General features: G+C 31.7%; 1 protein-coding gene across 1 annotated transcript; it reads right to left on the bottom strand.

Moving 5' to 3' along the window:
- Positions 1-1,709: 1,709 nt before the first annotated feature.
- On the bottom strand, positions 1,710-7,715 carry LOC127872308 (transient receptor potential cation channel subfamily M member-like 2). The gene is made up of 10 exons (XM_052415636.1): positions 7,668-7,715; positions 6,605-6,704; positions 6,257-6,494; positions 5,734-5,847; positions 5,260-5,502; positions 4,826-4,954; positions 4,134-4,297; positions 3,398-3,488; positions 3,134-3,308; positions 1,710-1,885 (listed from the first exon to the last, which is right to left on the bottom strand). Exons 1-10 carry the CDS (start codon positions 7,693-7,695, stop codon positions 1,710-1,712), a joined length of 1,458 nt encoding a protein of 485 aa, XP_052271596.1. The 5' UTR covers positions 7,696-7,715.
- Between the last annotated feature and the right edge of the window lie 8,029 nt (positions 7,716-15,744).

Genomic DNA, 15,744 nt, shown 5'->3' with positions numbered 1-15,744 from the left:
AAATGGTCTGTCGTACCATTCCAGCATCATACTGTATAAATGGAACCTCCAGATTATCTCTGATTTCTTCTGAATCCTTTCAAACGTGTAGCTACAATAAGTGAAAATGGTTTGGTTATTTGCGCCGTATTAATATATCTACACTTTTCTGTAGTTAGGGTGTTTTGGGGATAACAAATCACAATTCATTCTAGAATTGTGTCACTTGTATTTATGAATATTATGCAAGCCAGACCCTACGCAACAGATCTAGTAATTACTAGTTAAACCATATTCTAGTTTTGAAAGTTTAAGCATGGCATATCGTTTTTGCACATATAATATACTTAAAACGAATATTTGATTTACTCACATTGGCCACGACAGACTTTATCATGTGCACTTAAGCATAAATAATATTTCCAACAAATAAAGTTGTGCAAAATTAATATAACAAAATCTTGTTTCAGCCAACGTGGATTACACTACATCTGATACCAGACTTACTGATACAATATCGGGATAGTGACTGAAGAAAATATATCAAGATCGTAATTTATGTTTACATCCGCAAGTCCCTTATTTAAGTCCAGTTACCAATACCTTTACAATCCAGGATTAAACATACCAACAAACCATACTAATGTGCTGGGGCAAACACCATGGAACGGTCTAGGCAAGGCATTGGGTATGTGTGTGATAAATTGACATTCACCCTCTGATCATGAAGCACAAATAATTGTGGAATAAACACATAATGTACGTTATGTAGTTTATTTTGTGTTTTTTTTATTTAAAAAAGGCGAGACAATGCAGTGGCCGTGACAGCACCGCGCATACAACACAGTGTTTAAACGTTAATATTTATATGTTATTTAAAATTTAAATAAATACTGTTTGTGTAAGTTTGCTTGAGTGAAATATCCTTTTTCATAAACACGTTAGCATTCCTTAGTTTTTTTTTATATCTTTAAATGAAAGGCAAGTCAGTGTTCTAAATCAAGACAAATGCAATTATAGATTATGCTTTTGTGTTTGAAATCGATTTTCCCGCTTTCATATGCCTCATAATATCACAACAACCTACACGGTATTGCGTTACATTTATATATTACCCTGTATTATTGCCATTTCTATATGTACATTTTGGTTATGGTCTGCAATCTATAATAAAAAGTATGATATCTTCACAAATAATTGCTTTAATGCTTCTGAGTTCTGATTTATTCATTACAATATTATTGGTCTAGCCTAATGAAAACAAATTTCTCTTTTTTACATTGATTGATTGTATTGGTTGACTTTGACTTGTTGCAAATCATGGCTTAAAACCATTCAAGAAAAATCTTTGAGATTTTGGGCACAGCTTTGCTGTTGCTTGGTGTATGGCAAGAAACAATATTCGTAGTTACTCATACTAATATCAAACTATCATTATCCCAAGTTGAACAATAAGAAATAGTGCTATTCCATTAAATATACCCCGAAAGATTGTCACTTTAATTGCGTAGTCAAATATAGATTTGTTAAGTGTTTGAAACCTGATACTAAACATACGATTGGTTAGATGAATATGCGATAACAGCCGTTTTGGTAGAGACATTTCAGAAAGCAATGCCATCAATCATTCCTTTTTTATATTGCTCATATTTTTAAAAAAAATCACGATAGTGAACAATTGCTGTTTGTTTTCTTGCAATTTTGATCGTTTCAATGATTTCTTAAAGTAACTAAATAATACATTTCACCTGAACATGGCAATCAACAGAATTGACCAGTAAGACGTTGGTAAGTAGCATGTAGAAGCCTCCAATAAATGGAATCCAGTACTTAACTTCGGGACACCGCCTGTCGCCACCAGCTGGACGCCAGATACTTTCATTTCTGGTACAACCAACTTCATCGCCTATTGAAGATGATCACAAATATATAGATTAAGAACTGAATATATTAACCAGTATCATACCAAGGTGGCAATTGTTGGTTTCTTTCGAGAGCCTTTTACTTGTGGAACTGTTGTGTAATTCTAATACAATATGGAACGATTAATGCACAAACATAACATAGCGATAAGCATTTCTGCACAATATGAAAATGAAACTACCCAATGATGTATATATGTATATATGTGTATTATTTGCTACATTGCTTATTACGTACCCCATGCAGTGTTACAGAGGGTAAGGAAATTAGCATTATGCGAGAGCGTAGATCGAGCTCAATATAAATGTTCTACAATGCATCACACCGTGCGGTGTGAGTTAGAAGCCATGTTACGAATTTATTGCACACTTTTCGATTTTTTCTCCAGTATAAACATTATAACTGGTTTCTGGGGAACAGTAAGCGTGAACATACTATTTATTAAAATAAAACAATATGGACAGTTTCTCCTTAAACTATTGTTGTTATTCATACGATCGTTTACGTTAAATAGTTTTCAGTTGAATCCTTTCTTGTCATTGTGCAGTACAATATAATGTGTAACTCTTATTCCAACACAACGAAAATACCAGCTCAAAAGTAATAAATACTTAAAACTACCATAGTAGATTGTTGTTAATTGTGGATTTAGTGGTAAGGCTTTTACATTATGCATTTAAACATGAACGGTATCTGTTCTTACAAAACACTTTTCAGGTGATGATTGTTAAACTTAAAATTGTATTAACGTGATATTTTGTTACAACGACATTTTCTAATTATCACAGGTACTATAGTTCGCGCTTGGACTATGTTCTCTTCCTAAATGTTAAAATCATCGTGTCCCTCGTTCATCAACGCTTTAAGCCTCAAACCCAGCGCAATGTTTGATTATTTTAGAAACACATTCTTACCAGAGCTAGTTTAAAGAAGTCATGACGTATGGCCATTAACAGAGAAGCATGTAATATTCTATTTGAACGGGGCTTAAATTTTGTCATTTGACAGTCAACTGAAATAACAGAAAGGTGGACAGTTAATTTGTGTTATCGGTCAGTGTCCTAATAATTCCTTTTTTCATCGCAAACAGATAAGACAGGTGTGACCGTTGCATTATGTTGTATGTTTTTTACTTACACCCAATACTGTAAAACCAATCATAGCACAGACTTTGATATTAAAAACATGCATAAACAACCTCAAACATAAAAACATTCTGAATGAAAACAACCTTCAAGAAACTCCAAATATGTTTCCCCAAAAATCTGCCAGTACGGCATGTAAACTATTCTTTGTAGGAGTTTGACTGTTGCTGGAGAGTTTGGATAAAGGTTAGCGTAGTAAATGATGCCGAAGCATTGCATAAAAACCAAGAAAATTCCAAGGAAAACAACCAGGTCGAAGACCTGAAAATAAAAGAGAATACCGTAATCAAACAGATCATTCGGGTTGTGTGAATAGGTAAGCGCTATTAAATAAAGAAAATCGTACTTACCATTTTTTCAATCATTATGACCTTGAGACCTATATGTTTCTCCACAAGAAAGTTTTGTAGAAAGCGAATGTAAAACATTGCAACTGTGAAACTGAAAATAAGCATTGACAGAATCAGTAATTTTTACTCACAACTGAACGCTGCACCGTGTTTTTTGCTTATGTTGAAATACCGTTTATAATATTGCCATATAGTGCAGGTTATAACAAAACAACATAATTAACCCATGCGACGTCTCATCTGGGTCTACGATGTTTGCTTAAAGGAATTTCTGTAAGAATTGTTCTAAATATAGAATTAAATATACAAGACATCCCTAACTTTGAAAATAAATTGATACAACTTAGTAGGATGGGAGAGTCCACTAGGCATGAATGGGTTAATATAATGAACATAAAACGACGAATTTATATTAACTAAAATAATGTTGCTGTCGATCAAGATGTGTTTTTACACTCATCGGATTGCGGGTCAGCGGTAAAAACATGGCACATTAAGTTTAAACAACACCAATTTATCCGACATCGCATAATTAGAAAGGAGGCATAACTGACATACAATAACGTTGCATGCTTTACAAAAAACTTTTCATTTTCCGAGTGGCGAAAAATACAACAATGACTTTGAATTGTATACGGATACAGTTTTTGACGTGTCATTTTAAGGTATATTGGATAAATACATCCAACAGAAATTTGTTTAACAAATATGATATCTTGCAAAATTGGAAAATCACCTGTAGAAGTAACGAACAGAACTAAATTGATCCTCTCCTTCCCGGGTGAATCGTAAACAAAGTGTTATGATGAAAATAATATACATAGCAAGATCAAAACGGTTCCACCCCGATCTCAGCCAGTTTAGAAGTTTTCTCAGTTTACGACCCTTACTGTTTGCAATCTGCCAATGGAAAATTGAATGTCTTAATCATTTAATAAAAGCAAAAAGTGCACGTTGAAAACGGACAAGTAAACATTTCAATACATATTTTCATTATCCGGATGCAGCTTATGTATGAAAAATGAAAACTATAACTTAAGCTCAAATCCACTGAGCACTATAAAAAATAATCATGCAGATGAAAACAGTCTTATTCAGGAGTAACCTACCATCACAAAACCCAGCTAGGACTTATGAGAACGATTTTGTAATTGTTAATCTCATTATTTCTATTCGTGCAAAAGCGCGTGATGCCTCTGGACTACAGTCAGAGATAAAGCACACTTCGTTCATACGAATTGCTAAGAATACAACGTTTTCTGTTTGCGCCACAACCTTTTGAATATAGACATATTATATTTCTTTACCAAAAATAGTTTTTAAGGAAATCAAATTCCTTTTTTTCTGCATATGTAATGATGCTTTTTTATCATGGTTTGAAACATTTTCGGTCGACAGAGGTTTTAATGCGCAAAACGTTAATACTACCTGTCGGAGCTCTTCGAAAAAGAAAGTTGCAATCCATCCCCAGATGATCCACTCTTTCAGCGTTGTTTTTTCCTCTAGATCAACGACCACAAAATAGGAAAACAGTCCCAGGAAAAACAAGTATGAAACCTGAAATTTTGACCAAAGTGACAAAAACTTAATATCTTAATACATTTTAGAATCATCAACAACAACACAAACAATTTACATACGTGCATATATAAACATAAGTATCCTATGCATTGAACTATATATAAAAAAATATGAAATTATCTCGATGTTGATTCTTTTACAGGTAATATAATGAACTTTTATCTTTTACATAGTTCTGCATAAAGACAGTAATATGTTAGCAGCCAGGCAATATGTTAGCAGCCAGGCATATAGGAATATCGGATGATCAACAGAATGCTTTAAAAGTAAAAATAACGTACTCCATGAATCCAAAACGCTGAAATAGGAGCTGTGTACAAGTAGAACAGCGCATCGAAAAACCGTATTTCGCCTGAACATAAAGAAAATCTGTATAGCATATCCTCATTGGGCAGTGGTTTGTAGCAATGTTCGCATTGCAATTTTGTCTGCCCATCCTGATTTTTCGATATGTTGCTTGAATCATTCTTGATTGGTTTAGTGTCCTTGTGGCAACGATTGCATTTCACTGTTGCGATGCCCTCCTGATAAGCACAGTAGTATTCATATTTTCAAGGTAACACTTGTAACAATATTATATTAAAGTTTAGAGCATAAAGGAGATTTGAACTTACCGCATGATTAATGCATAATTGTATGAACCAAGTAACCAATACTGTGTACCCAGTTTAAGTATATATTTGGTCTACACATTCTTAATTCATATTATAACATAGATGCATGAAAAATGGAACTTATGACTTATTTGTACTCACTCTACTGTTGGCGCCCATTATGTAGCGCCTTGTCCATGGACTCTCAAGTGTTCTAAACTTGATGGCAGAAAGCGTTATCGGGAGGAATAACGGAGAAAAAATTAACAACACAATCTGAAATGTAATCAAATTAAAGTTAATAATTATTTCCGAAATATAATACTTTGGTTTATACATCATAACGTTGCTTAATGCCACGTTGTTTTTTAAATTATTTTTGAATATCGTCACGGTACCTATGGCACTGGACTCACACAAGACTATGCCAGATTTTGAAAAGGTCGTGTTTTATAAAAGATATTCCATTTTATATCCGTTCAAAATAACACAGTACCGTATTATAAACCGTAATTTCTTGAATGATACTAGCACGAATGAATACCAGGAATTCCCAATGATTGCTGAGTTTCTCCAAAGTCAAGTGAAATCCGGAATACGTCTAGCTTCCAATTGAACGTATGTTATGGTCCGTTAAGTTTATTTTAAGAGTGTCATATTGCGATTGCATATGCAATATAATTACCTTCCACCATGGTGTTGATATTGCAATTTGACCTCTCCAGATAGTACTTAGTTTTGTTTGACAGCAGGTATGCCCCATAAACGTGGTCAAGTGATTTGCTCCAGCAAAGTCAAATATTGTCGTCGAATCGTCCGAATCAAACGGTTTTTCAAGGCATGTCAACAAGAGCTTATGAGCCAATGATCTGTTTTCTTCAAAACATTTTCCCAACACATCGCATGCTTTCTGCTCGTACTGTCTGCAATCACTTTTATAAATCGTGTACATAATAGTAATATCAGTACTCACCACAATGCACGTTAATTTAATATTTAGATAATTTAATCAACATAAGCCATGTTTACCGACCTTGACTGCTGCCGTGTATATTTTGACAGTTCCAATTCTGTTTCCTCCTTTGCAATTTTTGAAAGCTTTTTTAAAAGTGCGCTTGCAATCAATGCAGCTCCTACAAAGTACCCCCGTAGATTAGTAACAAATTAAAATTAATAATTGTATTGACGGATACGTAAACATTATAGTTAAAGCTTTTCACAACACAAAAAACACGTATTGCTAAGTAAATGATACTTATCATTGAGAACAAATAAATTATGGGCTCGAGCGTAGCTAGATCTGAGTCATTTAAAAGCCTTGCAACGAAAATTACTCACTGAAACCCAATCTTTTTCCGGCATTAATGCAATAAACAGACAAACGTCAGCTACGTATTTAATATAGAAAATTGAACGGAAATCGTGTCCTCCGGATACGCAAATAAAACGAGTGTTAAATGTGAGCTACGACAAGAAATTTTCAAATAACTGTAACTCTGTGCCTCGAGAAAATGACATGTAAACACATTATTTAAAAGCATTACATGCATAACAAAGTGTAATAAGGAATACTTATATCAATCGTCGAAAATAGTCGAAGCATAAAATTATTTAAGAGACTTCCATAATCATATGACATGTATTTAGACTTCGGAACTTTCAAATATGTAACATGTGTGCCAATCCTCTAAAAAGCCAAGACAAGCTTTGTGCGCCAGTTTTTACTTCTGAAGTTATAGTAAGAACATTTGTAAAAGGTTATTTGAACTTTCTCAAATCATAGAGAATGCTTAAATTCGCACGGTTTATTTTTTTGCGCAAAGATTACTTTTTTCACTTACAATGATCTCAGTTTAAAAGCGGCGTTAATGTTTTCCAGCGACTTATTGTCTCAAAATAAAATAATAAACTCAAGTCTAAACTTGTGAGACATTCGAAAGGAAAGGCAATAATTCACCTGATACACATATTCAAATGAAAAGCAAATGTTACCCCCAAAAGTCCATTCAAACGGACAAAAAACTCCCTTGAGCTAATATACAGAATTTCCCCAAACAAGGGATGCGGCGACAAATCTAAACTATTATTGCACGAACCTATTTGTCGATTGCACTTTTCCCACATTGTTTTGGCAACGTTTTCGCGGCAAAATAAAATTGCGAATATGAAAATTGCGAATATGAAGAAATTCATGTTTTCATTATTCGGTTCTTTATCTGAAAAATAAACACACACGCACAAAACATTCATTAATTTAATACATTAAATAATGATAATAATTATAATTTTAATAAAAAGGTATGTTGCATATTTAAGATTGAATTATGATTGTTGGAGTTTGTTCAAAAAGCGATCATCGAACATAAAGTTTTTTTGGTGTGTTGTAAAATTATTGTTCGAAGTTGTGTTCAAGCATTCTTCAACTTTTAGAAAACGTTAATGCTTATCAGTGGGATTAAGGTGTTTTGCCCAATTCGATTCATTGGTTGTTGTTTATATCCCCATTTTAATAAATAAGAATAATACAAACACACTTTTGGAGAGCTGCTCACATGTTTCATCGTATGTTTCATCGTATGGGTTTTCTTTATCAAGATGAATTATGTCAGCTATAAATCTTCCAACCTTACAAAAAGGAGATTCATTTTCTTTTTCCTTTGCGGGATCGGTTATCGTCTGAGCATATAATATAGATATATTGAATTAATGTATTATATTATCAAATGAGTACATCCCAACATGGCATTTGCTAAGTCGATAAATATCCCACCACACGTTTGCCAACTGCCCCTTTAAAAAGATCTATGTATTGCTCGTCCATTGAAAATAACTGTCTTAACAAGTAAAATGAAAAATGTGGGATTGCTTTGTTGGTTTTTATGTAAACAGTTATATTACTCGAGTGGATAATTATATTTTCGCGGAAAATTGCAATCAAACATTTTTAAATTATTCTTACTAAATTTGCTGTATATGTTAAATGTTATATTGATGTTTAAAACACTTATGTAAAACAAAAAAAAAACGGTATAAAATATGATTGTATCACAATAACATTTGTTTACAAAGTGCTATTCTTATAAAGACTATTTGTTATGCTGTTAAAATAAATGATGTTCGAACTAAATTAAATAGCCTTATGTACATCATTATAAATAAACATATGACGAATATCTGTTATAAGATCTATGTGTCCGCCTCTGAGTTTTAAGGGTATTAAGGGTAAATTGGGTCAGTGAAATGTTAAAATTTATATTATTTACCATTATATTTGTAACTGTATTGTTCAGGTTTGCAAAATATACAGAAATAATACAACTGTCGCCGAAGTTTTAACTGCTTTAAATCGAAATATCATTTTAATTTACGACATGCTATATTGCTTATGTATTATGGTTCAAAACATTACATGTATGCTTTTAAGGAAAAATATTTGCAATTGTTAGTATGTTAAGAATTCCGAACTTGATATGAACAATAGATTATTATGAAACAATAAACACATTTCATTGGAAAAATATTCTATCAAAGTATATATAATATATTTCAGAGTTTCAAATGCATCCCTCCATAAAATATTTTGATGTCGTTCATAATAAAATATTATTAAAGACCTTAAATTGAATGTAATTTAAAGTGATTGACATAAATCGAATACATACGTTACATGGTATCCTCATCCTCATGAACCTTTGCATTTGCTTTCCTCTAAAGTCATTCGGACCCTGTTCAACAATATTTGACAGTTACGATCTCATGTACAATTTACATATGATATACAATTTTCAATAAACAAAGTATAATCAATATATATATAGGTTGTCATCGAAACTGTGTTGTTATACAAAATCGGCTAATGTTGTCTTGGTTTAACTGCTACGCATTAGAATTCTCAATCAATATCTATTTAAAGATAAACAACAATGATATAAAATAATCTATATAATATAAAACAATAATAAACACTCACAATGTAACACACGCGTCTTAATGCATTCACGTTTGTGTTTTAATTTACATCATTGAATAACATTATCAAATATACATAAGAAAACGAAGGAACACTTTCAATAATTGTAATGATAGTCATAATGCAGAACAGGCGATGTGTTCTGCTTGGTTTCCTCTTACTATACAACATTTCGATGTTTGATAGTGAACAGTTTGTGATTATTTTTACCGTGTCTGTGCCTCCATCTCGAAGAGCCTGATAAATATGAACGCCATATAAGAATTATACGGGTAGATACTTATTAACATTTTGTATTCTGTTGTATTCGTACTATTAATATTCGACCTTACAAATACTATTTATTTTCCATTTTTTAATCAAAGAGACTATTTGCGTCGCTCGTAATTAAGTTGATACTGTAATAATTATATTCGCGGTGATTGATACAAACATTTAAAACTCCATTCCCACACATACATACAAGCAGGTGAATGCAATGCTAAACGACCTTTAACATACCTTTTCATATACCTTCTTTAACACGGTGAATGTTGTTAGGTTTTCGGTGATGGAGACCTTTTCTAAGTCGTCGTTCAATAAAGCATCTATATTCATTGTATTCGTACCATTAATATTCGACCTTACAAATACTATTTATTTTCCCTTTTTTAATCAAAGAGACTATTTGCGTCGCTCGTAATTAAGTTGATACTGTAATAATTATATTCGCGGTGATTGATACAAACATTTAAAACTCCATTCCCACACATACATACAAGGAGGTGAATGCAATGCTAAACGACCTTTAACATACCTTTTCATATACCTTCTTTAACACGGTGAATGTTTTTAGGTTTTCGGTGATGGAGACCTTTTCTAAGTCGTCGTTCAATAAAGCATCTATAAATTCATTCTGAAACGTGATTATTTCGACGTGTACTTATAAAAGAAATAACACAAATTTCAAAAACAGCAACAACAACAAACAGACTGAAAATTTTAATAGTATTTAACAAGAATTAATATAATTCAATGTAAGTATTAAGGATTGGTTTCGGCAAAGATTTCTTGAGGTAATTAAAAGCAGTGGGAACATTGGCTGCAAATATAAATGCACACGTTTACGTGTTTTAGGTAATACACACTTACAACAATATATGAAGTTTCATGTCGTCCAATAAATTTTGCATAAGGTTGCTTTTTAAATAACTAAATTACTTGCCTCCAATTTTTCAGACGCTTGTGGATCAGAACCATTTTCATCCTTTTGAGCTGGCGTTTCGAGTTCCTTTTGAAAGTGTTCAATACAGGATGAAATTATATTTGTATTTTTTATTTGAACTGTAGTTGTGTTCTATGGCAAATTATTTGAAATATTGCCTTTAATGTACTTCTGAAGTAGATTTAGAACAATCCAAAATGTTCACTATCTTTCCATTATACAATTAAATACACATGGCAAAGCGAATCACCTAATATAACAAAATTATATTCATATTTCATATGCGAATCAAGAAAATACAGTGCCTTTCTACTGATACGTAAAGTACATTATTTTAAATAAATAGAAGATGAGTTTTTATATTTCTTATGAAAACATGGGACTGTCAATGGTCGTTTATTCCCAGTTTATTTATTCCTCTCTATATTTTAGTGTTAACCTTAATTGATATGCATTTAACATACCTTTTTTGACAATCTTTTGCATAAAGGGGTAGGGATTGTATGCGATGTATTTATGTCATTTGATGATCGCACTGTCAAAATCCTGGATTCTGAAATACATATTTCAATCATTTAACTCATCGTGCAAACAAAACAATTTATATTTTGATCTAAATTCTGGTAGCGCATTCTGTAGTCGTAAGTATTTAGATTTTACGTAGATGATTTATGAAATATACTTTTTTTCTGAATGATAAACTTATCAATCGCGACCAGTAAAGCATACGTCTATGGAATATTTTCATGTAGACGGAACTTCACTTTTTGTGCTTTATAAAATAATTTTACTATCTTTTAAAATAAGGATTTGAAAAACAATTAAGTAATATAAGTATACATACTATTTATTACAGAAGTTATCCCAGCCCTACAAAAGAAAATCATTCGAAGCGAGTACGATATGAAAATGCCACGAAGGTACTTGGTAGCAATTCGGGATGCTATTTAATATATTATGCATGCCCCATACGGCATTACTCTATGTATGTATGTCACGTACTTATTTTCTTGTACTCTTTCGCGACAGTTAGTACTAAATATATGCCACTTACCTATGAAGTTGAAATGTAGCAAGAAATATAGTACTATACATATTTACTTTGGCACGTACTTCAGTAATAGTAATGTAAGAATTACAACAGTATTTTATATATGCCACGTATATGCCACGAACCTAAGTTTTAACAATGTAGTACTACAATTATTTCTTTATGCATGCCATATAGTTACATGAACGATATGAATGACGCGTACGTACATTATTTTCTTCTAGCTTCATAAGTCAAATCAACAATCAATATTCCCATAATTCGATAGTCGTAAAAATAATTATAAAAATGATTTTCTTCGTTTAACGTATTTTTGTTCGTAACTAAATGCATTTATGTTTTATAAGAAATATGTATAGTAAGCCTTTCGTATTAATTTAGGAATACAATTTCAAGCCTTATGCTTTGGTATGAATACTAAAAACCGCACGGGTAAAATACATAACTACTATTTCAAATATTAGTTGACATAAACAGTATGCACCTACCTTGTCCTACCACTTCCGTTCCTACTCATATCCAAACTTCATTCATGAAAAATAAAACGAAACAACAAAAAATTGATTAAGCAATTCACAAAAAATAGACTTATTTTAACATACTATCGCCACAAAATGGTTTCTTATTACACGTCCTTATAATTATGATACTCTAAATATATACTCATTCGATGATTCGTAAATTAAGGGTAAAATAAGTCTTATATGTAAACAATTAATTCTAATAATGAGATAGGGTCTCCATGGTAATATATTCTTCAAGAAGAAACTATAAGAAGTCCTACTTAAATATTGGATTCTCAATTAAGAAAAAGCATATCATAATAACCAAATGCTATGCCTAAAAGAAACGTGAGATTTTAAGTCTAAAAATGGGGTTTTTATACTCTATTTAGGATTAAAACAGGAAAATATCTGTCCTTTTTTAAATTAGGAGTAACGAGAATTTTAAAATTGCATGTAAGTTCGCGAGAAAAAAAATCTCATCAGTACAACATTTTGATGAGGAGACATCAAGTCATCATAGATATATTTATTTATTATTATGTCTTGCGTTTTGTTTTGCAGTTTTTGCCGATCAAAAATTTGCAAATCAATAATGGTCATTTGTCATTTCCCGGACAATCAGATACACAAAAGTGGATTTTAACTGTGTTTAAGCACGATGGTATGGGGAATTGTATTGTATATTTTACGTGTGTCAGTCATCTGAACCTGACTGTACAAGCACATATTTCAAAAACGTATTATTTACATGTTAATATTTTTTATTGATTTTCATCAGTTGTAAAAAATATTAGATTCGTATAGATTAATATTGTGTGCGAGAAGTAAAAATCACATTACAAATCAAAAGGGAAAACAATAATAACACACCATTTAATAAGTACTAGTGGTCCATTATTTACATGTAATATATTATAAAAAACGTCTGACACATTCTTTTGTTAAATTCTTTTCTATATGGAAACAATAATTTAAGAAAAATACCAATCGACATGTATGTAAAACTTAAAGACCAGATATTTCACCGTGTGCGTCCTGAATAGTTTGTCAAAACAATTTCAATAAATATAGCCTTTGACGAACAAAACAATACCTTTACAGCTGAATTCGTGCATGAACTTTTGAAAATATCAGCCGGCCGATCTTGGTATTCTGCAAGCTAAGCAAATAGTACGAGCTTTATAAACCGTATAACAAGATAAATGTTATCATATAACTGACAGTGTCAATTACAACCTCGAATATTCAAATTATTGAACGTGCTCTCTTGAACAGTCATTTAACCTAACAATAGTTTTAGTTTTCACGGTGCATGTTAGTTTAACTCCTTAAACAATAAAGAAACTAATGGGGCTCAAATAAATATTAAGATTACCAAATGTTATTGCAAACATTATTGACACATAAGACATTCATGACCAAATATGCTTAAAACTCGTTGCCCATTAAGATATGAATTATGACCGTTTTAAACCTGTTTTGGTTTGCTTTTATATCTTTGTAAGGGCAAAGAAATCATGAAACATGTTAAAGGAGCGAATGTCGTATCCAAGTACTTATGTGGAGCTTGAAATATGAATTAAAATTTTAGCCATATCATTTATGAACTCGACAGGGAATCGGTTGCACTTTTACGAGCAAAAGTATTTTACAAAGTTGACAATGCAGTTCAACTTAATGTTTTACAATTGTACATACCAAATGAACCAAATGCATTTCTTAAACGAAAGGTAAAGTGGTAATCTTGAAATGTATTTAGGATATTCCCAATAAAATCAAATCATCAAATCCAGAATCAGAAATATCATCTCATTCTAACGCTATTGCACAATAGTATGCCATGATTGTAAAAAAGAAGTCAGACAAAAACATTCCACTAAACTAAATTTGAATTTTTTGTATGTCCGTGTGTCACATAAATTAAAAGATGATAGCTGATATTTTGTTTTTTCAGAAGTTTAAATTTGCAAAAAGCAACAACATCAAAGCTCAGTTTTATAGGTAGTTATTCATATTGATTTGTTAACGTGTCATATTTTTTAAATTTGATTTACCATTAACTTGAAACGTCGATCATACAGCAAATGCAACTTGAAATTTAACACATGCATTCCACCTTTGTATTTAGCAAGCGAGGTGCAGCAAGGAAAACAAATTGTATGGGGAACAGTTTTGTAAAACAAATAGTGTAATATTCAAACGTGATGCACACACAATGTAAAATATAATTGGATTATCATTATACAATTAATTCCGGATCATTCAACATAACTGTCTTCACAATAATTTTCTAATTGTGCTAACTTTACCACAAGATGCTGTTGCATTTTTTTTATCAAGTGCATAGTAATGAACATTTGTACGAACTTTCAAACATAGCTTAATCTGTGTAATGGTATCGTTAATCAATTAATCTTAAACGTTTATATATATATATTAAAACAATGTGTATCTCAAAACATAACTTTCCCTTTTTCGTATTATACAAGCAGCGTTAGCAAAAATACAAACAATGAATATTTCAAAATAAAGATAAATGTTACGTTCTTGTAGCTAAATTTCTATACACTTAAAGTTTCATATGTATATATATATATATATATATGTATATATGTATAACTATGTATAACTATATATACACATTCATTACATATTATCAAATCCAAAATTGCACGAACTATTTATTTAATTATCTAACCTGTACTAAGAACAAACACATTGTGTACATAATTGTGGAATGAAAGAATCATATACTCACCTCCTTCACTCCATGACATTTGTAACACATAAAAATTATTGTATTTGATAAATCATTTTTATAATACGAACGTCTTTATGTAGCGATATAATGAAGGTAACCAGAAAACAAAACTTTACCATTCATGTGTATCCTCTATTCAGAGTTTCTGGAGACTCGCAGAATTGTGAAATGACTAAACTCAAATATTGCTTATATGTATAATAGATCTTTAGTTGGCATTAAATGTGCTTAGGTAATCAAGAAACTATAAGTCTAAGTTGCAAGAAGTATATCTGATACGTTTCAGTGCAGTGAAACGTTCTGATACGCAACGTCGATTGCTTTGTTAACAGAGTAAAAAGTAGAGTGTAGTCGTAAAAAGCTATACAGTGCATATCAAAGTGTAATCTGGTATGGCAGATTTTATGAATGAAACAAATGCTTTGTTCAGTTCTTTGTGCAGACTGACAGCTTTACAGTGCTGTACTATGGGTTAATATCGTTACATGCACTGCATATTTTGTCTGTATTGGTGCTATTTAATGTGAAAGCAGTGCACACACATGACAACTACAAGGTTGCGATTAGTTTCGTACAGAATCCTCTTCGCGGCTCATTTGCGCATAAGACTTCATCAACTGGTGCCAATATAGAAGGTTCCTTTACGATATATGTAACCTGCCCAAGCTCCAGTTCTCTTTC

The sequence above is a fragment of the Dreissena polymorpha genome, chromosome 3 (genome assembly GCF_020536995.1).
Source record: "Dreissena polymorpha isolate Duluth1 chromosome 3, UMN_Dpol_1.0, whole genome shotgun sequence".
Taxonomy (NCBI): Eukaryota; Metazoa; Mollusca; class Bivalvia; order Myida; family Dreissenidae; genus Dreissena; species Dreissena polymorpha.
The sequence above is the reverse complement of the archived record's forward strand: the minus strand, read 5'-3'. Positions and strand labels throughout refer to the sequence as shown.

Excerpts from the sequence above, each read along its gene's own strand:
- LOC127872308 (XM_052415636.1), bottom strand. The coding sequence starts at position 7,695 with ATGTGGGAAAAGTGCAATCGACAAATAG. Across the intron at positions 3,489-4,133 it reads TCTGTTCGTTACTTCTACAG|TTTCACAGTTGCAATGTTTT; the intron begins GTGATTTTCCAA and ends GCTTATTTTCAG. Across the intron at positions 1,886-3,133 it reads ATATTTGGAGTTTCTTGAAG|GCGATGAAGTTGGTTGTACC; the intron begins GTTGTTTTCATT and ends CATCTTCAATAG.